Below are 26,512 nucleotides of genomic sequence, written 5' to 3'. Positions count from 1 at the left end.
TGATCCCTGGTTGGAAGAAGATTCCATATGCCATGTATCCCATATCCCACGCTCACCCTCACCCTCAGAAAACCACTGCAAATATTCTCTTGTCACTTGTTCTGCATAGCCTATTCCTTTCCTAATCCATTTTTTAATCTTAATATTATTTTTACATGTGTTTGATTAGATAAGATTAGTTTTTGTTGTTTTTTCTGCAAAAAAATTTTTTTAATGTGCTAAAGGCAATAAAGATTCTTTGCTGGAACAAACTTTAGTCAGGTTACTGTACTTTCTCCAAGTTCATCTGTATGTTTCCTTATAATGTCCAGTTTTAGCAGGAACCCTGCTCAGTCAGTTTAAGCAGAACCTCTCACCCTTGATGTCTAATCACCCTAGGTATCTGATCTGGTTCCTCAGTCTCTACCATTCTGATCACCCAGGCATATCTTAAGAAAAAATTCTTTCAGGTCAGTTTAGCCAAAACCCCCTTAGCACTGATATTTCCACTTATTAATTTTCTATCTATTGATCCCCACCATGTACTTTTTCTATAAATTCCATCTTGGCCATACTGTATTCAGAGTTTGGCCCAGTCTTTCTGCCCCAGTATAAAATCCCAATTCAGTGGTTCCTAAATCTGTCATGATGGTCCTAAATAAAGCCTGCCATACCATCTTGAACACCTGTCATTGAATATGTTTCTTCTTTAACAAAAGAATTTAATGAAATAGATACTTCTAATTAAAGTGAATCTTGTATGTGAAAAACTTATCCCATTTTATTCCTTCTTCAGCATGATATTTTACATTGGATATTTTTAAAGCAAACCTGATAAATTTATGTGAAAAGCCTAAATGTTATTAAATTTCAGAGTCTTTCTACATTTTGGGAAACAGTTTTATATTGGAGAAGGCAATGGCAACCCACTTCAGTATAATGACCAATTAAAAATGGGTATTTATAGCCAGCCACCTGATTTAAAACTTGTTTCTGTTATTTGGGAATTCTGCCTTTATGTTCTCTGTGGTTTGGTTTCTTTATCTGTAAAATAACCATAGTCAATAGTACCTAACCCAGAGGTTGTTGGAGGATTAATTGAGATAAATAGAAGTAAATGGCTTGGCACAATAATTAGGGAATTGTAAATACCCTATATATGCAAACAACTGTAATAAACCATTTATATAATGCTTATATGGACCAGATACCATATATATATATGTACATGTTGAATCATTCAATCCTTAAAGCTACCCTATAAGGTGAGCAGTACTATTGCTTCCATTGAATTGTTGGGGCAACTAAGGCATAAATAACTTCCCAAAAGAAAGTAGTGAAACTGACACTCAGATTCAAACAGCCTGTGCTCTTAGCTCATACAGACTCAACATAAATTTACATTTCAGCTCCCTGGTAGAATAAAACTTGTCTTTGATAAATGTATTTGTTTCAGGCTAAATGATGACATCCCTTTTGGGATCATATCTGATGTTTCAAATTTTGGTTTTTTTTTTTAATTAAATTTGATGTTCTTTGAGACTAGTGCTGCAATCTTTATTCTTCCAACTATACTATTTGATTTTCTTTGATATTAAAAGGATTTATTAAAATTACTACTTTTTGTTTTTAACTTTAGATGTCATATTCTTCATTTGTACTTTATATTAAATGAGAGGCATAGGACTCAATAAATGTGACCTTTGTAGATGTTTATCTCTGGGACTTTTGTTTTTAAGGAAATATGCTCTATCCTTTTTTCAGGGGCAAGTTACATCTTTTACAAATAACTTTCAGGTTGAAGGGTATATGAATGTATTTACATTGTATTTATGTTATATGTATACACATTAAAATGGTATATGTGTACATACTTAAATCGCATACATAATGTTGCATATATTAATTGAAGCTGCTGTTTGTGAAAATGTGTGATGCATCTTATCTTTACCATTTTGGTCACTCGTCATTTTGATTGTGGTCATCTGTTTACTAAATGCTTTTGTAGTCCCTCTGTGTTGTCTTGAAGAATACAACAGCATCATTCTAACAATAGACTGAAGAAATCTTGAGTTTATAGGCACAATGATGTGAAATTTTAGAGAGGTGAGTATTTGTATTAACCACCAGTTGTGGAAAAAAAAAAAAAAAAGATCACAAGTGCAGTATATTTGCATTTGGTAGATTAAATTTGAAAAACAGATTTACCTCTGTTGTAGTCAGCCTTTTAATTACCTGTGATCTGAGGGTTTTGTTTTTGAGAAGAGAGATTATTTAAATGAATAGAACAATACAAGTTAGTAGATGAAGAATTGTGGTCCCTTGAAATTCAGTGAGCAAATAAGAACGTTGTCATTTCAGAATCTTTGTAAAATAAATGTTAATTTGTTCCCCACTTGGGAAGTTTTGCATCATTTAGTTGATTCTTTAGCATACATAAAACTGAGACTTAAATCTCAGAAATACATAACCTCAGAATTCTTTAACCTTAGGGTGATCTTGTTCAGTTTTAAAATGTACATATGTGAATGTGTGTGTATTAGCTATAACATTGTTGTATTTGAACAAATGTTTTCATATTTATATCTCTGTTTTTTGAATAAGGATAAAAGTAAGTTATCAAACCTCATTTTTCCCTTATTTCACCCTATTCACTTATTATTTAGATGCGGTATATGTCATTATTACAGCTCTAATTTTCCACATAATACTGTTAACATATATGAAGAAATTATTGATTAGGAAAGCCAGGAATATAATTTTCTTGCTTATTAAGGACAGTCTCTCTCTGGCAGTGATAGTACATTGAATGTTTATCTTAATAGGCTCAAAAAATGAACCTCACTTGAAAACTTCATTAGATAACTAACCAGGCAAAATGATGGTGGAGGGTATAGGACTAAAACTGAGAGTTTGAAGACTGTGTCACCTTGAGGATGCAGACAGCTTTTCTGGAAACCATCTATCTCATTTATAAATTAAGCAATGTGTTAGATATATTTGAAGATAGCTTTTAATTTTCACGTTCTGTGATTTCATTATATCATAGACTAAAGGATAAGAGAAGGAAATTCAGAAATGAAAAATACCCCGCAGTCTGCGATTTTGAACAATTTACAGCACAAACCTCCTACCAACAATGCTATTTTTTTATCGTATTAATCCATATTATTTTTCTAATTTTGTTGTCAATTATATATTTTATAGCTCATAGCTTACCAGAGCATATGAATTAATTTTAAGGCAGCCACTTTTCATTTTTTACTAATTGAGATGTAGGTTTGTGAGAAATAGTTTATAGTAGAAACTGTTTTCTTTCACTTTGGAAAGTTTTTTATTTTCTTAATTCTATAAAATAAAATTTTATAGATTGAGCTTTTTTAAAATATACTTTAAATATATTAATATAAGTAATCTATTCAAATATTAGTAGATTAAAATATTACCTGGGTATTTATAGCATATCTCATTTACTGTATCTTTATAGTTCTTAATTGATTTACATGTATGATATATGATTTCTTTTCATTTTAATTTCTAAGAATATTCCTTTTAATTGTTTATTTTAACCCTTTTTGTGAAACAGTTTCAGTTACATTTATCCTAAACTGAAATGAGTTAAGATTAACCAACTGCTGAGTTAACTCTTTCTATAACAATGCAGTTAATAATATTTAAAATTAAATATAGTATGCCTGTGTACAGCAGGCTCCCATTTAAATGGAGTTTTCTCTAATTCTGGCGTTAGTTTCTAGACTGAACTCGTGTATTATTAAGAAAATATGCAATCAGGAACTAGGTTGATAATGTGAAAAGAGTTGGTAGCTGACTTTTACCACTGCACATAAACAGCGCAGTTATTCTGAGTCGCAGTATCACTTTCAGTCAGATAACCACTAAAATCACTGCACTGTGGTTTCTGAAAATGCCATAATCCTTCAAATGCCACATTAAACCGAGAGAGAAAACCGTCAGCAGTGCCTGCACGGTTATGTAGAAGGATGAGCCGTGAACCAAGTGAAAAGATGTTCTGGAAGAACAGTAACCTTTCCCTTGATGTGTGCATTTCCCATTACATTTTTGACACAAAATGTTGCAGAATGATTTAATGGTGGCATTTTGTTTTGCTGACTCCTTTTTTTCATTAAAAAGAAACCAAAGTTTAGGATGGGAATGTAGGGGAAGAGTGACCAAGCACTGAATTCTATTATAGGAATCTGTTTTCAAAATAAATAAGTTAAATTTTTTTTAGTAACATGACTATTACCCCTTTACATTTTATGTTAACTGTGATACACAAATCATTTAGTTCTATTATATCTTTAAAGCAGTGTTTTTATTCTTTCAAGTTAATTTTTTTTGTCCATTTGTCCTCCCCTCTCCTTTTTTCTTCCTAGTAACTCTTGGTCAGAAATGACACGTCAGTAAATCAGGGCAGCTTTGTTTAGTAATTACATAGACCTTACCTATTACGTGTAACCAGAAAGTATCCTACTTTTTATTGTCACTTAAATGTGTATTATTAGAGCTGATTTTATAGGCTCACTGGTCTAAAGATCAATGCCTGTTAACTTTGAGAGGGCACATTTCTGTTGGGAATGAAGTCATAAAGTTGTCCCACGTAAAACTTTTTTGCCCTGTGGAAACATGCTGAGAAAAGGAAAGTAATTTACTAAAATATAGTTTGTAACACTTGTACAGCATTGGACTCTGTTTTAGAGTTGATATGGAGTGCCTGGATATGGGCCCCATCACACAATAATTTAAAAAACAAAACCGAAAACCTTGGAAGTGTATTTTGCACATACATATCTCTTAATAGCTCACTTTTGAAAAAAGATACATCAGATAGTATTTGACTAAACACTACTTTGGTTCCCCTGAATCCCCGGGATAATAGGAATATTCATAAAAGGTGCAATTTCAACTAAAGAAATGGAAATTTAACTTGAAATTTCTCAATCTGCCCGTTTTCCTAGCTGGCTTTAGTATGAGACCATCACTCTTTATGAACTCTATTGTCGATTGTATTTAGTTGCCTGACGGACTTTAATTCTGCTGCTCTTTCTTGCAAATGTCTCAGAATGGGAGGATTTACATTGAGTTCAACAGTTCTTTGTCTTCAGATGATTATATAGATCAAAAGAACTAATTAGAATAATATGCAGTGTGGATATAAATCCCTATGTTTTCAACTAAAAATGATTTGGCATTTTGTTAGTGATATAATTAAAGTATGCCTTACTGAACAAGTACCTTTCTTTTGCTTTCCTTTTTTTTTTTCACTTTCTTCCTTCCTTTTTTTCTTTTTTCCCTCCCTCTTACCCTCCTTCACTTTCCCCTCTTCCTTCCTCCTTTCTTCCTGCCAACTCTCCATCATTATGACTGGAAAGCCACAGAAATTTCTTATGTAGAAATAATCAGTTTTCTGAAAATTCTCAGATAATAGGAACTGGTAGTATAGGATTACCCAATAAGATAATTGTAAAAAAAAGAAACAGTGGTAGCCAGTAAAGCCAATGGATTTGTAAAAGAATGGGTAGGTTTAAGCAAGTAGGGAAAAATAGAGCAAGGCTTTCCAGAAGAGAAGAGATGCTTTGTGAGCATTCTCAAGAAGATGGGAAGTCCTTTTGTGGCAGAGTTCTGGGCAGAATTATTTGACCTAAAATACCACAATTTATGATTGGGGGATTGTAACATTACATAAAAGTAAGATTAAAAAAAAAAAGATACTTTATAATGTGCTATTTTGCATAACTATTACCATAATATTTTCTAACATTGTAGTTAAAAATAGTTACAAAATTTAAACATGTTCATGAAGAAACTGTATACATACATTATACATACATATACATACAATTCTGGGAAAAACAAAAAACATCAGTATAATAAATGTTTGGCATATACAGATAGCCTTTTATTTTGGAGATACTGGCATACTGGATTAGAGCATATTTGTTAACAGATTGTTTTTTAAGTATTAATGCAATATATGTTGTTTTTAATTGCTTAATAAGTGTACAAAGAAACGTTATTTTCACTTTGTTTCCTCAAAACCCTTTCCATTTGAGGTAACAGACATAGTCAATTGGTGTATAATCAGCCATACTTCTTTCTTCTAAGTGCAAACGAAATATGCCCCAATATTCAGGGCGTATTGGCTGGCTTCCTCCCTCTCTCCCTTTTAAAGCTATTGTAGGCTTTACTCTGAAATGTCCCTTTTTTTTTTTAAACTTGAAAACACATAGTGGACTTTTTCAGTAAATATAGAACTAAACCAGTCTTTTAAATAGCAATAAAATAATAAAATAAACCATAATTTATTAATACTTATCTATAAATGGAAATTCATGTTTTTTTTGATTTCTATCTCAAATTGAGTTTGCTAGACCAAACTGTATGTATGTATTACATTTTAATATATATTATTGTATCTTTCCCAATATACATAATTGTTCGAGGATGTTATTGTGTAAGTTTTTTACAATTTGGTTGATAGAAATTGACAGTTTTATTTTATTTTGTGACTGTGTTGTTGAGTTATTTATTCATATATTGATTAGCCATCTGGATTTTCTCATCCATGTGTTGTCTTTCCATATCCTGTGCCTCCTTATTGAGATATTTTCTACTTTTTTTAAAGGTGAGTTTATCACATATTTTTAGTGTAGATTACAGGCCTTTTCTTTCAGGTATTTTGTGTGTGTGTGTTTCGCTTGCTAATGATACTTTTGGCAAAACAAGTTTTACTTTTTATATGTTATGATATTTATGTCTGAAGAAACCAATATGTGTTATTATGACATAACCAACTAATATCTCATACATTACCTAGTCAGGCAGTGCATATATTTGTCTTTGCCCTTTGGATGATCTATGTGCAGTTTTGCTTGAAATATTTTTAAAGACCTGCAGAGATACTATGTCATTTAAAAATAGTTTTATTTTATATTTTTGTATAGCATAATATAAAATGTTAGTTTGCTTTACTAGTATATGTCAAATTCTTTTGATTTAAAAACAATTTGTTTTCAGAGACTATTTTGTAACTTTTTAAATATTGAGAATGCATATTTTCAAGCTCCTTAAAGCTTCTTTTCAATTTTGTAACTTTTTATATAATGTTTTGGACCTTATTAATAGTGTTTGGTGATTGGACCTTGAGGAAATTGAATTTGTGTTTGGTGGTTGATTACAAAGGCAAAATTATAGTTTTAATTGAAGAAGTCACTGATAAATTCTGAATTGCTAAATTCAAAGACATTTTAATTTTCTAAGTACTCTTCATTTTTGTTCTTGTTTCAGCATTTAATAACATTGGTGACGAACATTCCTTCTTAAAGCTTTTGTTTTTCCTATTTCAGTGTTTTACTCTAGTTCCTATCAGTGGCAGAACAGTGGTTAAAATGCTTATGTCTGGGGCCCAAATTATTTGGGTTCAAATTCTCCGCCAACAGTTATTAGTTTTGACTCTGAGTAAGTTATATAATCTCTGTGCCTTCAGTTCATTTCAGTCCCTCAGTTGTGTCCAACTCTTTGCAACCCCATGGACTGCAGCACACCAGACTTCCGTGTCCTCCACCATCTCCGAGAGTTTGCTCAAACTTATGTCCATCGAGTCAGTGATGCCATCCAACCATCTCGTCCTCTGTCATCCCCTTCTCCTCCTGCCTTCAATCTTTCCCAGCATCAATCTTTTCTAATGAGTCAGTTTTTTGCATCAGGTGGCCAAAGTTTTGGAGCTTCAATCCTTCCAATGAATATTCAGGACTGATTTCCTTCAGGATGGACTGGTTGGATCTCCTTTCTGTCCAAGGGACTCTCAAGAGTCTTCTCCAACACCACAGTTCAAAAGCATCAATTCTTTGGCACTCAGCTTTCTTTATAGTTCAACTGTCACATCCATACATGACTACTGGAAAAACCATAGCTTTGACAAGATGGACCTTTGTTGGCAAAGTAATGTCTCTGCTTTTTAATATGCTATCTAGGTTGGTCATAGCTTTTCTTCCAAGGCACAGACATCTTTTAATTTCATGGCTGCAGTCACCATCTGCAGCGATCTCTGTGCCTTAGTTTCTTCATTTATAAACTGAGAATAGTAATTGTTTCTACCTCATAGAATTGCTGTGAGGATTAAATGAATAGAAGGAGGTTATATGCCTTCATTAACTCCCTCTTAGTCTGTTATAGTAACCAGCACCATCAATAGTTTGAATGTCTCCAGTCTCCATCTAGTTGTCTAAAGAATTTGTTCACATTGTACTTAAATTTGTCCAGAAGCTTCTTGTTTGTTACAAGGTAAATCCAGAGTCTAAAACATGGTCTAAGGTCTTCCACACCTGACCTCGGTCTTTTTAGTCTTCATTTCAGTTATTCACAGTTTGGAATAACCTAGTTCTCCTTCCTAAAACTTTCACTTAGTTTCATGCCATCTTGCTTCACCTTTAATTTATGTTACATTAGTCATTCAGTCGTGTCCAACTCTTTGTGACCTCATGGATTGTAGCCTTCTGGGCTCCTCTGTCCATGGGATTCTCCAGGCAAGAATATTGGAGTGGATTGCCATTTCGTTCTCCAAGGGATCTTCCCAACCTAGGGATCGAACCTAGGTCTTCCACATTGCAGGCAGATTCTTTACCATCTGAGCCACCAGGGAAGCCCCAACTTTAACTTGCTCTTATCTAAAATGATCTCCTGTTTTTCTCTGGAATGAGGACTTCTCAATCATTTATATTTAGTCTGTATGTCTTGGTCAATTCATGATTCTTAGTGTGTAAGTACCATATCTTTAAAAAATATTTTTAAATTTTTAATTGGGAGATAATTGCTTTACAATGTTGTGTTGGTTTTATTTTATTAGTGTAGGGCTAGACAAAACAACCAACAGAAAGGAATAAAAATTCCAGAAAAAGGCTTATGCACATTAAAAAACCTCAATAATTGTATCATTTTAAAATTCATTTAATTTTAATTGGAAGATAATTATTTTATATTATTGTGTTTGTTTCTGCTATACATCAACATGAATCAGCTGTAAGTGTACTTATATCCACCCCTCTTGAACCTCCCTCCCATCTCCCAGTACCATATATTGATATTTAAGTTAATTTTAATTATTCCAGTCCCAGGCTCTCTCCATGCTTATCACATAGTATGCCCTTTACATAGATGAAGAGAATAGAGAATCTATAGATTTTAATTAAAGTCATTCATATTTAATATTTTAAGAGTAATATTCATCAGATATTACTGGGAACTTGGCTTAGTTAATGTCATTTTTATATACAAAATGTTCAAACCTTATTTAGATTGGGATGGTAGTTTTCATCATACTTTAATGTAACTTATAGTAATTCCATTCATTTTTTCCTTCATGGCTGTATTGTTCTATGAGTTAAGATACTTTTAAATTCTTAAATGAGTTTTATTACCCTCACATTCCTCTGGTGTTTCTAAGGATAGTTCCTACTTCATTGACATCTGAATTTTCTTTAATCTGAAAATATGTGTATTGTTAATTTTTGCTAATTTTAACTGCTTGGGCAATACAGAGTCAGTTAAGTTAAATCAGATTAGGTCATAATACAATTTTAGTCAGAGTAGAGGAAATAAAACTGTACTTTATTTTGTAATTTGTAACAGTCTGAATTTTCTTTCCATTTTAATCTGGAAGAAAATTAGTAACAGTTTGAGAATTTCTAATTTGGCTTCCTGGGGTAATTCCATGGCAATAAAAGACACTGGTTCTTTCTTTCCTTTTTATTTTTTTTTGGTTTTGTTTGCTGTTTCTGTATCGGTACTTGGGTATAGTACATAGTTCTTTGTTTTGCGCCAGTGACTGGCGTCCCAGGCGTCTTTCCCCGTGCAGTTAATCCTTTCAGTGGCTCTTGCTGACTTGGATTATGCCTATGAGCTACCTCTCTGGCCCTTTTTACTCTCCTCACTTGGTAATTAATCTCTAGATTATTTCATTCCTGTTAATATCTTCATTTGTCTGTGTGTGCCTGTGTGATGTGCATAGTTACGTTTATAAGACTAGCTCTAGCACTCTTTTCTGTGTTGGGTAAGAATTTTAAATATGTAATTTAAAAAGCAACTATGAATAATTTAGGAAAATTATGATGATTTCTGAAAGTTGAATGGAAACAAAAGCAAAAGTAAAAAAATAAAATATACATCTTTAAAGTCATTCAGGGTAATTACTGTTTGTAGAACATAATTCTTTAAGTTTTAACTTCTGGTAGAATACTGCTTGTTTCCTTCAGTATAACACTTAACTTTGTAAAATTATCATTGTTATTAACTTGAGAAAGAAATTTGTATTGGTTACACAAACACACAGATGAATACACACAATAGTCTATTTTCTAACTTGACTGTTTTACAAATTGTCAAGTGATTCAAACACTGACAATTAATAAGAATAACAATATTTGTTATTTTCAGACATTTGAAAGTGTCTGATTTGTAAATATTGTATATTTTATATGTAATTCTACGTTTTTTGTTTTGAGGTGAGGAAAAATTTAATTTTGTCCTATTTCAGTTGTGCTGGCTTTACATGTGCTCTTATTTTTATGATAACCTTCCTCTTTGGATTTTATCACAAGGAAATATTCAAAGAAAAGTATTTAAAGAATATTTATAGCCATATTAATAGTAGTAAAATTATCCATACTCAAAATACACAAATCCCAGAATAAAAGCAGCTTAAACATGGTATGGGAGGGGAATGATAAGTATAGCAAATTAGTAGAACAAAAAATATGTATCTTTTGTAGATTACAAGATAATTACATGGGAATGAAGAAAAGTATTTTAGAATATAAGTATATGCTCCTCAGTTGTTACATAACAGATACCTAGAGATTGGAAGGGAGCAAGAAATAAGCATGCTATTTTTTTTTAGTATGGTAGGATTGTGAGTAAAACATTAAAAAATTTTTACAAAGTTTTAAGTTACTTACACTTTAAAATACAGTCCTAATTGACTACACACACAAAAAGGCTAATTAAATATTAAAAAAAAACATGACTATGATTAGTTGGCCTAAGCCAATAAAAATCTTGTGCAAACTTTTACTGAGAAACTGCTAATTCTAGGGAAAACATATTTAAGTGAAATATAATAAATATAATAATTCTTCCTCAAAGAAGATACTAAAAGTGGCTCAAGTAAGTTTTTTGTGCACATTTTAACTTTAGTTAGTTAAGAAACAAACTTATAAACAGAGTGAAAGTATATGTCTACTAGGATATAAATAATTCACTAATTGGTTCATATGTATATTTTTTTAACGTACCTGATTATTATAAATCAGGTCCTCAGTGTTATCTGGCAGTCCTTCCATATTTTCCTAGTCAGCTTGAACTTTCATTTCTGAGAGTGCCTGTGTCCATTCTTCTCATGCTCCTTATCTCATCATCTTTTCTCTTCCTTCATATTTATCAAATGACCTTGTCTCCTGCTTCACATACAAAACAGAAACCATCAGACAGAAATCCCTAAACTTTCTGACACGGAAGCTATAACTTACTTACATCCGTAGGCTTCTGTCTTCCACCACCCTTTGCTCTCTTTTCATAACAGTTTAGTAGAAGAGGTGTTCCCTTTTCCTTCTGAAACTATCATGTCTACCATCAGTGCCCCCTGGATCCCAATCATCATGACTCTGATTATTTCCTACTCTTCTGTAATTATCTTCAATTTCTCAGTTGATTCCTTTCCTTTAGCTTTCAATTCATGGCATTCTCTTAGATATTCTATCTCTCTGGATTGTTGCTGTTGTTCAGTCGCTGAGTTATGTCTGACTCTTTGCAGCCCCATGGACAGCAGCACGCCAGGCCTCCCTGTCACTCACCATCTTCTGCAGTTTGCCCAAGTTCATGTCCATCTCTCTAGAGAGTCCTTTTGTGGACATCTCTACCTTTGCACTTGTTGCTCTTCCTAAACCTCTGTCCAAGTTTCTTTTTTTTTTTTTTCCATTCTACACAGTCCTTGGTGATCTCATCTTTGATGTCTTCTTTCTTTTAATTCAGAATACTCCCAAATTTTTAATTCTAGCCAGACTCTCCACTTAATTTCTGATTGGTATAGCCAAATGCCAGCAAAACATTTTTCTGATATACTCTTTTAAAAATCTCCTCTGTACTTCTTCAAATTTTATTCCACGTATTCTCTCCCTGATAAATTCCTACTACCTTGTAACACTTGCTTTAATCTTGTTAGTGTTTACTCTTGTTAATCCTTTCCTTAGCCTGCTCTCTCCTACTAATCAAGCAAAGATAGTCTGTCTGCCTATATGTTTTATTGACCGTTTATTGCAGGCCTACATGCTAATAATGCTTGTTACTTTGTATTAAATCTCTCCTGTATAGAGTCTTGACCCTCCATCAGACTGTGAATTTAATGAAAGAGTTATACTTTTATCTCAAGTGCCAGAATAAAACTTGGCATGCTGTAATCTTTTTGTGATTATTTGGACAGACAGCTTTTAAAAGATCATTTGGTTAGTGTGAGTTAGGCTTAGGACCCAGACTTCTTGACTTCAGTGTTCATTATCACACTGTTTCTACAGGTTCTATTATTAACTTCTTATAATAATCCTACTCTTTATAAAGACACTATGATAGTGCACAGTTGTGTTTTTACATGCCCTACAAACAATATTATTAGTTTTAATAAAATGTTTATACTTTTTAACACTTTTATTCTAGTATCTGGACTGTTGATCATTTTAGGTTCATTTTAATTTTGGAGAATATAACTCCATCTGGATTAACTGCACAAATCTTTTCATTGTTTAAGTACTTACTGGAAATAAATCTTTTGCAGTGTTGTGTCACTGTACATCGTTGAGTTTCCATATTTCCCTTTTGTGACAATAGCTACTTTATTTTATGACATTTTATTGATTTAGTCTGGTCACTTGAATGTAAATGGTACAAAAAGTTTAATTCTTCATACATTTCTTGAGCTTTAATCTTCGCAGTCACATCTTTTTAAATTCGGCACCCATTATAAAAGAAGTGTTATGTCCCATATATAAAATTGCTCACTTTGAAAACTTCTTAGATCTTCTTGTTCTGATGTTTGTTTAGCCATCGTAGAAATCCCTGAAAACAATTTTTGGTAACTATGTGTGATTTATTAATATCAGATAGACATGTTATCAGTGGGCAAACTTTTAAGTCTAATTAAACCTCTTTTTTTTTTTTTAACTGGTAAGTAATAACTTTCTATATAAATAAATATAAGCACATATGTGCATGAAATATGCATAACATTGCTTCCTTTACACCTCATTGCTTACCCTGTAGTACTCTTAGAATTAAAGTTTGGGAAATTCCCTGGCAGTCCAGTGATTAGCACTTGGTGCTTTCCTGGCTTTGGCCCAGGTTTAATCCTTGGCCAGGAAACTAAAATCCTGCAAGCCATGCAGCTTGGCAAAAAAAAAAACAAACAAAAAACCAGAGAGTTTGATTTGCAATTAGATTGTTTTCTTCTTGAGTTTTTATTTTTATCAATTACAATTTCGGTATACATTAACTTTATTAGTTAGTAGATCTAGAGTTAGAACGGAGAAGGCAGTGGGACCCCACTCCAGTACTCTTGCCTGGAAAACCCCATGGGCGGAGGAGCCTAGTGGGCTGCAGTCCATGGGGTCGCTACAGTCGGACACGACTGAGCGACTTCACTTTCACTTTTCACTTTCATGCATTGGAGAAGGAAATGGCAACCCACTCCAGTGTTCTTGCCTGGAGAATCCCAGGGACGGGGAAGCCTGGTAGGCTGCTGTCTATGGGGTTGCACAGAGTCTGACACGACTGAAGTGACTTAGCAGCAGCAGCAGCAGAGTTAGAAACTAGAACACAATAAGTGTTCAAAAGATTCGTTTACTGTTAAATTGGATTTTTTTCCTTTAAAGCCCTGCATATTAAAGAGACAGAGAAAAATTTCTTGTGCTCTTTGTTCCCTTACATGTATTATAATTATCTGAAAATTAAACTGTCAATTCCAGAGTTTATTACCTGTTTCTAAAACAGTGGGATTTCTTAGCAAGAATATTGGAGTGGGTTGCCATTTCCTTCTCCAGGGTCTCTTCCCAACTCAGGAATCAAACCTGCATCTCCTGCTTGTCAGGGGAATTCTTTACCTAAGATTGAACCACTGGGTTCAGTACCTACTTGCATTTGCCCAAATTGCTTGTTTTGATATTTAATTTATGTTAGGCAAGGGCATGTTGTTATTTAATCAAAGTTTGTTTTATTATACTGTTATTTTAATTCTTTGGTGAATTAAAGTGAAAATTTTAGGAAAAAAAAGAAGTGAATAACTCGTTTCCTCAGCCTTTCTCTCAGATATACTGTATCAGTTATATAATTCCTTATGACTTTCCTTTGACCCTTATCTGAATATTCCATGGTTTCTTTAAAAGTTGAATATAAGAACTCCACAAACAATTTTTAATGAGGTACTTAATGTTTGTCTGTTTTCCTAAAATACTTTGGCAAGTTTGAGAAAAGTGAAGGTAATTATTACCTTCTAACTATACTATTAAAAAAGTGATTATGACTTAACTTTAGTATAAAATTGTTCATGCATTCTGTGTGTGTATGTGTGTGTGTGTGTGTCATTTTTCAGTACATAGATAATAAATGAAGCCCATGATCTTAAGTGTCCTAAGTGTGATCTAGCCAGTTGAATACTGTGAGAATTGATAGACTGAACTACATGAAAGTAACTTTTTAAGTGTATTCTCTCCAGATAATAGCAAGTGGAGGAAGAATTCTGCTTGAATAAAACTTGTTAGGTCGTCTCTGTAGATGCTTAGTAAATCAGATGGACACAGGCCCTGCTACACAAGGAAAATAGGCCTAGGAAAGACTAAATCAATGGGATTCAGTCACATCCAAGAGAAATTACATGTCAGTAACTTGCTTTTTAAGTGACTGAAATCTTCCAGACCCATTTCGTTTGTCAGTTACTCATTTGAGTCAATAATTAAAGAATTTTAAAAATTGCCTTGTTGTGACGTGGCCTTTAAATGTAGATCATTTAAAAAGGAAAGTTGAGTTTCTTATAGTGAGTATATTAAGCACTCTGACCAAAAAAATTTTTTGATTGTGCTTTTGAAGCTTTCATTTGTAAAGAAATTATGGGATCTATTTCCCTCCAGTTCTTTTAATAATAAGATTCTTATGTTTAGTCTCATCAAATTCATTTTCTAAACTATTTAATATTAAGGAAATTAAAATCCATTTATTTATTCATCAAATTGTCATTTGGAAGATATATAAAGGCATAAGACTTTATATGGGAATGGGGATGTTTGTAAAAGGATGAGGGAGAAATTTCCATATAAACGAAGGTGACATTTGACTTGGATCTTGAAGTATGAGTAGGTTTCAGAAGATTGTGATAAGAGGTACCAGATCCTTGAAGAGAATGAATATGATTAAAGACATAGAGCACATCATGAGAAATGCTGGACTGGATGAAGCACAAGTTGGAATCAAGATTGGCAGGAGAAATATCAATAACTGCAGATATACAGATGACACCACACTTATGGCAGAAAGCAAAGAAGAACCAAAGAGCCTCTTGATGAAAGTGAAAGAGGAGAGTGAAAAAGTTGGCATAAAACTCAACGTTCAGAAAACTAAGATCATGGCATCTGGTCCTAGCACTTCATGGCAAATAGATGGGGAAACAGTAGAAACAGTGGCAGACTTTATTTTGAGGGGCTCCAAAATCACTGCAGATGGTGATTGCAGCCATGAAATTAAAAGACTCTTACTCCTTGGAAGAAAGTTATGACCAACCTAGTGAAAGTGAAGTCACTCAGTCATGTCTGACTCTTTGCGACCCCATGGACTCTAGCCCACCAGGCTTCTCCATCCATGGAATTTTCCAGGCATGAGTACTGGAGTGGGTTGCCATGACCAACCTAGACGGCATATTAAAAAGCAGAGAGATTACTTTGCCAACAAAGGTCCATCTAGTCAAAGCTGTGGTTTTTTCCAGTAGTCATGTATGGATGTGAGAGTTGGACTCTAAAGAAAGCTGCTGCTAAGTCGCTGCAGTCATGTCAGACGCTGTGTGACCCCATAGATGGCAGCCCACCAGACTCCCTCATCCCTGGGATTCTCCAGGCAAGAACACTGGAGTGGGTTGCCATTTCCTTCTCTAATGCATGAAAGCTGAGCACCGAAGGATTGATGATTTTGAACTGTGGTGTTGGAGAAGACTCTTGAGAGTCCAAAGAGATCCAACTAGTCCATCCTAAAGGAAATCAGTCCTGAGTGTTCATTGGAAGGACTCATGTTGAAGCTGAAACTCCAATACTTTGGCCACCTGATATGAAGAACAGACTCATTTGAAAAGACTGTGATGCTGGTAAAGATTGGAAGTGGGAGGAGAAGGGGATGACAGAGGATGAGATGGTTGGATGGCATCACCTACTCAATGGACATGAGTTTGAGTAAACTCAGGGAGTTGGTGATGGACAGCGAGGCCTGGCATGCCACAGTCCATGGGTCGCAAAGAGTCAGATGCAACTGAACTGAACTGAAAGACATAGAGTGGGATCCTGTGAGTCATTTGTGATGTAGATTGAAGGTAGATTGGGGCCTGGATTCATGCTAAAGACTTGGAGAGTAGGGTAAAGAAGCTGCCTGCCCATGCAAGAGACGTAAGAGATGTGGGTTTGGTCCCTGGGTTGGGAAGATCCCCTGGAGGAGGGCATGGCAACTCACTCCAGTATTCTTGCTGGAGAATCCCATGGACAGAGGAGCCTGGTGGGGAGCACCCCATGGGGTCCAAAAGAGTCAGACACTACTGAGGCGACTAAGCACTTAAGTACACACAGTGGGGATTCACTGAAGGTCAGAGATAACAGGGAGAATAGTACTTTTATGAGGTTGATATTGTGGTGACCTGTGTGATGAATGACCAGTTTGGGGGCCTCGAACTTAGACTGATGGACAAATAAATGGAAAGGATTCAGTACATGCAGGGGACGTAACTCCACACCAGTGTTTACAGCAGATAATTAGCCAAAAATGAGGAGGCAAGGAAGAAAGGGGTGTATTAAACCAAACTCTCCTTTTCTTTCCTTTCCCATTTTTTTGGCTGACTTACGATGTCTACACTGTTCTCTACTATGTTATTCTGTACACTTGAGCTTCTTCATTGTTTCCTCTTTTTCCCTGGCTGTGTTTCTCAGTTCCAATGAGGCCTCCTTGGATTCCAATCTGTTTGCCTTGGCTGTCCACTTTTTTTTATTGCTAGTAAAACTGGTATAACTGCATTCTTTAGCTCTAATATATGTTGATTCCTCCAACTTTCTGGTTTATTCCTTGCCTGATTAAATGACCTAAACCTGAACTCCAGTCACTAAAGGAAGTCCACCAGAATCCTCCCTGTCTGAGCAGGCCACATGTTCTCCTGCTTCTTCATTTTCTCCTGAACCCAGCTGTTCTTTGTTTTCCGAATAGCACCACTCCAAGGTTGTCTTGAATATTTGCTGAATCATTTAGGGTAAAAGGGTCTAAAATTTAAAATTGAATGCTTTATACTACTGTTCTTGGGAGTTACTTAGTCATCCCTAACACTAAGGATATTGCCTTTGTGCCTTAGACCTAGCTTTATAAAAAACAGTGGTTTAAGTTAATGTCAGTGGTTTAAGTTAATGTCTTTAGAACCAAACTGATGCTGTATAATACATCACGAAGAGATTGGATTTTAAGGAGGAAATTCAAAAATAAACTGAGTCTTGTGAAGGAAGCTATACTTGAAATTTTTTTTTTAAGAATGGTCTTCTGTTAGTAAAAATTGGGAAAGGGATGTTTAATGTTCAAAATATATGTAATTGGATAATGCAGGTAGACCAGCTGCCACTGAATCTTTCTTATTAGAATAGTATTCTGATAAAATTTGGGTTGAAAAGAAAATGTTTATTCAGTATATATTTTTTCCTTTATAACTAAGCTGATGTGATGATTTGATTAGACATGTGGAGTGGCTAACTTGCCTCACACATTTAGTATTCAATGATGACATTTATTGATTTTTCAAATCTATATTAAACCTTCAAATAACTTAGTATGATTTATAAATATTTTTGTTATCTGTGTTTGAATTTTTAAATTTTCTTTCTAAAATAAATGCATTATAGACTAGTAAATTGTAAAAAAAACAGAAGCCTGAACATGGTAACCATTAATTACATAGTGAAGTGTGGTATTTCTGGAGTATGCAATTTTAGAGTAGTAAATGTTATAATTTTTATCATATATAGCAGTGAAATATTTCTCACTTCACACATTTATTTTTCAGTAAAATTTATTTTTTGTAATTTTATACTCATTATTTATTGCAATGTGTTAATATTGTTAACTTATACATCAAAGGGGTTACTCAGTTATTTAGAAAGACTGGTATTACACCCACAGCTCTGCTACTGGTTAGATGAATGACCTTGAATTACGTTACCATTATAGTCATTTTCTCATCTATAAAATGAAGGTCTCAGCCTCATGTTTTCTCAGATTTTGTAACTCATAGTAATTTCAAAACAAATCCTATACAGTTCTGAAAAGGATCTCACTGTCAATTTGGCACTTGAGTCATCTGCTCAGTATCACTACTTAAGTAACAGGCAAAGAGCCCCTGCCAGGAAAGAAGTGTGTGAGTCACCCATTCCCTCTAGAGGCTGCTCTGATCACTGGCAGTTTCCTTCTCCAAGTCAGCTAAGGTATCTCTTCTAGACAGTTTCAATCATTAGAATCATATAAAACAAACATTATCTAACTTCTAGTGTTAGAAACCAACAATATTGTTTTCTGATTTTTCTTTTTCTTTTTTTAAATCAAACATCCCGTTTTATCTGTTCTCCTGTAACAAGGTTTTGATTTGTGGTGTTTGTATAGATTTGTATAGTTTTGGACATATGGAATAGACATAGTAATTGGAATTAGAATTTGTAGATAGGATATGAATGTTGGAGTTGATGGATTTTGAAGTCTAGATAATAAAATATAAGAAAATCATATTTTAACATTTTATTAATAATTGAACCCTTAAAGTCTTTATGAACTAGAGATCAAAATAATGCTAGTGTTAAAATAATGCTTCCTATATCCCAGATCCTCTTCTCTGCTCTCTGAATGTATTATCTCATTCAGTTTTTAACAGCAGTCGTATGAGGTGTGGACATCTCCATTTTGGAGATTAGATAACTATTCCAAAGATATATTGAAACTGTGTTATATAAATTGTTATTAGAATATAGTTTCTTCCTTTCCAATACACATACTACTGTAGTGTTTGATAAATCTAATATTGTTCATGTTAATTGCTGAGTGTTTAGTTTTATATTAGTTTATAGAGTATTTATTAAGGGCCAATGTGCTAGTGTTTTCCATAGTTGATCTCATGTAATCCTCAAGGCAACTCCAAATTAGACAGATATTCATTTTACCCCCTAGTTTATGACTGAGGAAACTGAGAAGTTTTAACTTGTTCAAGACCACAAAATAGGTAGAACAGGAAGTAGTAGAATTCAGTTTGGAGTTTAGGCAGTCTTGAATGTGTTGCGAATGCTCTAATCGTTAGGCATCCTGCAGACCAGACAAATGCTTCTTTAGCGTATTTGCCTTCATTGGGGCAAAAGTAGATGTTTCTTCTTGGTCAGCAATTCCAACTATACAAGAAGCTTGCTTCAGGGAAGCCCTTTGAAAATATTTAATTCCCTTTTTTCCTACATTAATTTGTAAGTAAACTTATTAGAAGCACATGGAATAAATACAAAGTCAAGGCTTAACCTCTGATATAAAAGACCATATAGTAGTCTTCTGTCCTAGGAAGGTAGCACACAGGATAAGTCATATTACTTATTCTGGAAATTAAGTGAAGTCTTAGAATGGAAGAATATTAGTGATAGCTTTTTAGTGTTTTCAAAGTTAAATCTAGTTTAATTAGAATTTAAAGCAGATGTTTATGTTATCTAGTGTTTCTATACTCAAATTCCTATCAGTGTCGAATACAAATACATCTTTGGGTTGTCTGCTAGTCTCCATTGTATTTACATGTAGGTTCAAGTTAAATGTGCTTCTGTGATAAATGATGTGGTTGCTTCCTCTTGCATTATGCTTATCTAGTAGTGCTTAACCTGCTGACAAAGCGTTTCTCAGAATAACAGGTTTAGAATGTGCTTAAAGCTCATCACTTGCAGACTGAAATGCTGAGAAAAGTTAGCACATGTGACTATTCAACAAGGGAATTCAGCTCTTCCTGTCTGTTTCCTTGTTATTCAGTGAGGGACTTCTGTTCATTCTGTTTACTTCTCATATGTTGATAAGTATATTTCTCTGAAAACTATGTTTCATGTTATATTCTTTTTTTCTTGTACAATTTTGTTTTTCCTTGCTTTGGAAGTATTCAGTTTGGCATGGGAGTTCTTCAGTAGCACTTTGTCTGTGATTGTGCCACTTTTCACTTTCTTTTTCTCAGTAGAACTTAGAAGCATTAAACACATCTCTCTAATAAATATTGAAATGAACTTTTTCTGTGATTTGTGACTAGTTGGCAATTTCACCTCATATACACAGATGTAAATATCTGAAGAGAATGATAAAATTTTGTTTACCACAATCAAAAAAGTTACCTCAAATTGCTAGGCATCTAAAATCACTCAGAAAGTTTATTGATAGGGAAATAAATACAAGAAACATTGATGAAAGTTTTGAAAATAAATACAAATGAATGACTTTCGAAAATTTGGTCAAAATTAGTGTATTTATAATCAATGACCAGGTCTTTACAATGACATGTATTGTGTCACTTGTTGCACAGATCTACTCAAATAGCTAGTTAGGGATATACTTTTCATAATTGTAACAAAGCATTTCCAATATAGTCTTTAATAAAAGAAGGCAGTGGAGGCCCAGGGAGTAAGAATCTGAAAATTTCCTCCCTGAGACTCTCTACTTGAGTAGAACCAGTCCTGTACTGTACTGATTACGTGTACTTGGTTTTAGCATAGTTGCATGCTTTCTCAAACATTACTAAATTGCTATATTTGATGAGAAGATAGCAAACTGCTATTTTTAAAACATTTGTTGATTGAACTACATATTTGCTTGTATAAATGCAAGCCCCTCATCATTTTTATGCTTTCTCTTTTTGTTTAGTAAGGTTTATTTTGACAACTAAAAGCAATAAGAGTAATACAAGAGGCTACTCAGTGTTTCTAATGATAGAATAGTTCCAGTTTAACTAGTAAAAACCTTTGCAAGATCATGGCATTTAGATTCAGGGCATCTGTCTGTTTGAACCAGATCATATGTTATTTGAATCTACCATGGTTATTTTTAGTGTGTTTCATAAGACATAGTGCAGATCTGCTGTGATCTTTAAATGTTAATGTTCTTTTCTTATCACTTTACTGTGTAGATACCCTTCATGAGACCCAACTCTGCCACAGCTCATCCTCGGAGGCAATCCTGGAAACCTCTTTTATAAGTGTGATTTTTTAAATGTGGATAACCCTCTCAATAGAGTACATAAAGTAAAGGAGAACAGCTCTCTTGTCCTTCCCATAAGCTTATCACTGCAAAAAGTTGCCTTTGCTTGTCAGGTTTGAATAGAATGTAATTGATTGGTTTGTTACTTGGACTGACAAGGCAGTTAATTTGCCTCTATGGATTTTTTTTTCTCTTTTTTTTTTTCCCTTCTTTAACTTTTTTTTTAATCAGAAACATTTGATATGTACATTGTTGAAAAATACTAGATAATGTCTTGTCAGAATTGTCCATTAAGTAATGTCTTCCCCTCTTGCTTCTTTGGCAAATGATATAGTGTTTGGACTTACTAAAGAGTTGTGGAAGCCGGACTTACATGCAATGTGCTACTCATTGTTGTTGAACAAATCAAGTAACAAATAAGAAAGACAATGCATTCCACTAGTCTGCTGTTCTGTTTCATCCAGCTAATACACATATTCATATATGAAACGCTACATTGGGAAACAACTGTAGACTATATTAAATGTTACTTTTACTTATAATAATTCAGCAAAAATGAAAACTTGTGAAAGAATATGCCATTCTAGTTTTGACTCATTAGTTCTAGTGTGAAAGCACTAGTATTATTAGCATGCAGTTTTTACAACTTCAGATTTTAAATAAATAAGATATATCTGTGTTGATCTCTAGATATTTTTAGTAACCAAACTTACCGAGTCTTCATTGACTTAATACAAACTTTCTCTGTTTGGTTTAATTTTACTTTTCTCAACCATAAATATGAGGTTACAAAATAAGGAGAGAGATACAAAGCTTATTGACTATACAACCTGCCAAATGAAAGATCTTCATCAACATCTGTATCTTTCCAAAGGTTTGCAGAATTAAAATTTGATCTTCAAGCTTTAATGATCCTGTTTTAAGTCAACGACAGAAATATGTTGAATATTTCATCACTTCATCTTGAACTGATTTAGAAGAGACTCTTTGCTGAAATTGAAATGCATATTTACATGTAAATTGTCAACACGTCTCATGGAATTACCTGATTTATAGATGTGGTTTGGGACATCTTTTCAGGTATAGTGGCAATTGAAAATAGTTTAAACATTAGAAATAGAGTAGGAAATGTTACAGATAATCAAAAGCAAGTGTCAATATAAAGTTGCTATATGCTAGTAATCTATAGTTATACTAAGGAACCATAATTTATTGGATCTGTAGTAAAAGTAGAATGTATATAAAATATGTATAAACTGAGATCATCAACTTATTGAAAGACCTTGTAACATTGGAGGAAAAATATTAATAACCTGTAGCAAAACCAGTAGGCTTTTTTTTTCCTTAGGAGAAGGACTCACTGTTTATTGCTGTATAATCTTAAGAAAAAGTTGGTAATGATTACTGTTGCTGAATTTAAGAAAAATGGCAGATTTCCATTTCCTTAAAAAAGAAATGGCTAATTCATTGGGACCTGATCCTCCTTTGATACATGATGAGAAATTACCAGTGGTCATTTTATTTTAGACTTTTCATTTTGAAAAAATAATTAAGTCTTATGCTTTTGATGTCACTGTCAATCAAAATCCTTTCCACCTTTTTCTGTTTGTAATAACATACTGTCTTCATTCTCTGTCTTACTTTAATACTTCTGTGGTAGATATCCTGTTCCATATTTGGTGCTAGCCCTAAGAATCTTGGTCATAGATCACAAATAAAACACTTTTTCCTAATAATCTCCTAGACACTCTTATATTTCCAGGGAACAGAATTAACCCTTTTCTGAAATTGGTCCAGTTGTTATTCAGAGGAGATATTAGTGTATACTTAAGGGGATATACACTAAACTGTTCATATTTTACAGACATATATAAGAGAAAACAGCCAAACAAGTGAATGATGGTTCATTGTCACATAATAGGGAAAGGAAAGAAAACACTGAAATATCAAGGGGTAAAATAAATAACTCGGAGATACAAGAAGAATAACATGACAGTATATAGCAGTGGTTCTGAAACTTTGTAGTGTATCAGAATCACAGGAAGAATTTGTTTAAAAGCAGACTGCTCACATACCACCAGTCTTCTTTTAGTCCTCTACATTTTACTCCCTCCTCCTCCTCCCTGCAGTTCCTGAATAAGTGGCTCTGGGATGAGGCCAGAAATTTTGCTTTTCTAACAAGTTCCCAAGTGATGCTGCTGCTGCTGGCCAGGGACATCCTTTGACAACCATTTGTATATAATATTTTTTAAAAGAATCATGGTGTTGTGCTTGACATCGATTGATTGAATGTGGCTTTAATCTCATTAAAAGGCCCTTAAATTTGCAAAAATATTTATTTCTAGGTAAAAGGGATTGTGGTAATTCTATTTACAACACATGCAGTATAACTTCTTTATTATACGTAAGTTCAATTAAATAGGTGTTTATTTTATACCTGTTACAGAGATAGCCGTATTTTAGGCACAGAAATGAATCAAGGCGCATAGCCTTTGTCCATAGTAACTTTGTTAAAATTTGAAATTAGGATTATGTTTAACATGAAAGCAGAGATTAGCCTTAACCTTAATCCATTTTAAGTTTGTAAATGAAATTTTTTTATCATTTATATATCGTTATTCATGTGTTTGTTTATCTGATTTTGCGTTTTTAATAGTAAAAATATATTGATGATAAATAATAAGAATATTCACACTCACTATCCTATTTCCCTGTTTTTACATCATACACTTAAAAGTGAAAGTGAAGTCACTCAGTTGTGTCCGACTCTTAGCGACCCCATGGACTGCAGCCCACCAGGCTCCCCCATCCCTGGGATTCTCCAGGAAGAACACTGGAGTGGGTTGCCATTTCCTTCTCCAGTGCATGAAAGTGAAAAGTGAAAGTGAAGTCGCTCAATCGTGTCCGACTCTTAGCGACCCCATGGACTGCAGCCCACCAGGCTCCTCCGTCCATGGGATTTTCCAGGCAAGAGTACTGGAGTGGGGTGCCATCGCCTTCTCCCATACACTTAAAGAGATCATTATTTTTAAATACTTAATATTCTTTATTTGACAAAACTTACCACTGTTTCACTTGTTTCTCAGTATGGGAATATTTTTATTAATATTTCACCAAAATCTTTTCAAGAAATTCAGAAGGACTCTGCAGCAGAATGATATATTGACATCATTAATTTTTCTTTAAGTTTTCTGAAATCATTTCAACAATTAAAACTTGTTTAAGAGACTCAGCTTTAGAGTTGCATGATATATGAAGGCAGAAATTTTTTCCTACTTGTCTGAGTCAGCACTTTGTCAGTTTACATAACACTAAGGATTGTGATTTAAAATATTTCTGATCTGGACATGCTTTGCAAATACTATTTTTTTTTTTTTTTTAATTTAATAAACATGTAGGCCTCTTTCTCCCAGTACTCAGTCTTAAGACTTTCTGTAGGTCTGCTAATAAGATTCATTGCTGTTCAGGTACATAAGATACAATGAAGTTGGATGCTCATGCTGGGCTTTGTAAATAAAATGAGATTGACCCCCAGCCATTATGTCATTTACCTAATTTATGTTGTAAAATCAAGATCTACACTATTGATTAGAGAATAATTAGTTAATTATGAGCAGAGAAATACAAAGTTATATGGGACTTGAGCATAGCAGGTTGTACTGCTGAAAGATTTCCAAGGGCATGAGCAGATGGAGATCAGTTTATTAAAGAACGAAGCAAACGTGTTTCAGGTATGAAAATGTCTCATCGTTCTCTTGTGCTGTGAAGAGGAACTTGACCTTATTGTGCATTTTCATGTGAATTCTTTTGTTTCATGTTTTATTTTTTTCCTTTCACTTTTAATCTTATAACTTGGCTGCTGCAGATGTAGCAAGCTGAATTAACTCCATTATTTAAGAGAAATTAAAAATGAATTTGGATTTCAATAATTATCCAAATGTTTTTTCCAATTAATATACTTAATGTGTAAAGGATATTTTTGTGTTTCCTACCACTCATTCATTCATTATTGCATGTGATGGAAATCTATAGTAGCATTAATAAAAATATGTTCAAGAACTCCATATTAGTCATTATATGTGTAATATGTTATAATAGGCATTTTCTAATTATTTAGAAAATGCTCATATAGGTTATTTGCACTAAAAGGGTTGTAAAAAGGAATAAAGTTTGCCTTTGCCTTTATTGATATTAAGTGTTATTCTAATATTGGTAGAATGCATCATTTTGTGCAAGCTTGTATTATTTTAGAGGTGATTTAACTCATGGGACACAAACCTGCATTTTCTCCATCTGTTAAAATGAATAAAAGAAATAATTGGCCACCGTTCAATAAAAGAGTCTATCACTACTGGTTAATATCTTTGTGTAGGTGTTCTAACTGCTAGTAAGATTTTATGTAAGTAATCTTATATTCAAATACAATTCTTTTGATCATTCTTATATAGAATTTTTACATAGAAGTGATGAAAAAGGAAGAAAATCCAACCCACAGTTCTCTTGATACTTAATTGTGTGTGTTCCTTTTTTTAAGTGAACCAATGTAATAGTGTACATTTTCAGAGTCAGTTTTGTTTTACTCCATATAGACTTGAAAGGGATCTAAATCAAATGTTCATTGACATAAAAAATAGCTATGATTATGGATCATCCTAGTTATAATACATGTACATCACTTTTCAAGTCCCATGTTGTAGATTTCTGTTCTTCCTGAAATTTAGCTGATCATCTAGCTATAAATTATATATATATATATATATATATAGGAGGTACACTTAACTTATTTTGGTTAGTTTTTGAAAGTAGTTACTTAGTGTACTTTCCCAATAAAATTATCAATTGGAAATTAAGGGAGTTTAAGAAACCCTTTGGAACACTAGCCTGTCTCTTAGGTGTAGATGGAAATGTTTCTTTTTACTTATATGCATATTCTCAGTAATCAGACAAACACATGATTGATTGCTTCTATGGATCACAGGACATATGAACATAAATCATT

General features: G+C 33.5%; 1 protein-coding gene across 8 annotated transcripts in view; it reads left to right on the top strand.

Annotated features, from left to right (window-relative positions):
• The window catches only part of PHF14 (PHD finger protein 14), a 199,913-nt gene that overhangs the window by 110,642 nt on the left and 62,759 nt on the right, over window positions 1-26,512 (top strand). Inside the window, exon 17 of one of the 8 annotated variants that reach the window (XM_070369787.1) lies at window positions 22,388-26,501. The exons of 6 other annotated variants lie outside the window; for them this stretch is intronic. In XM_070369787.1, the coding sequence (XP_070225888.1) occupies window positions 22,388-22,436 (49 nt within the window). In that variant the 3' untranslated portion in view covers window positions 22,437-26,501. Of the gene's footprint in view, window positions 1-21,442; window positions 21,690-22,387; window positions 26,502-26,512 lie in introns of those variants that run through there. One more of the 8 variants, XM_070369789.1, reaches the window with a different exon arrangement.

This window comes from Bos mutus, chromosome 4 (genome assembly GCF_027580195.1).
Source record: "Bos mutus isolate GX-2022 chromosome 4, NWIPB_WYAK_1.1, whole genome shotgun sequence".
NCBI lineage: Eukaryota > Metazoa > Chordata > Mammalia > Artiodactyla > Bovidae > Bos > Bos mutus.
This window is presented reverse-complemented; position numbering and strand designations above follow the sequence as displayed.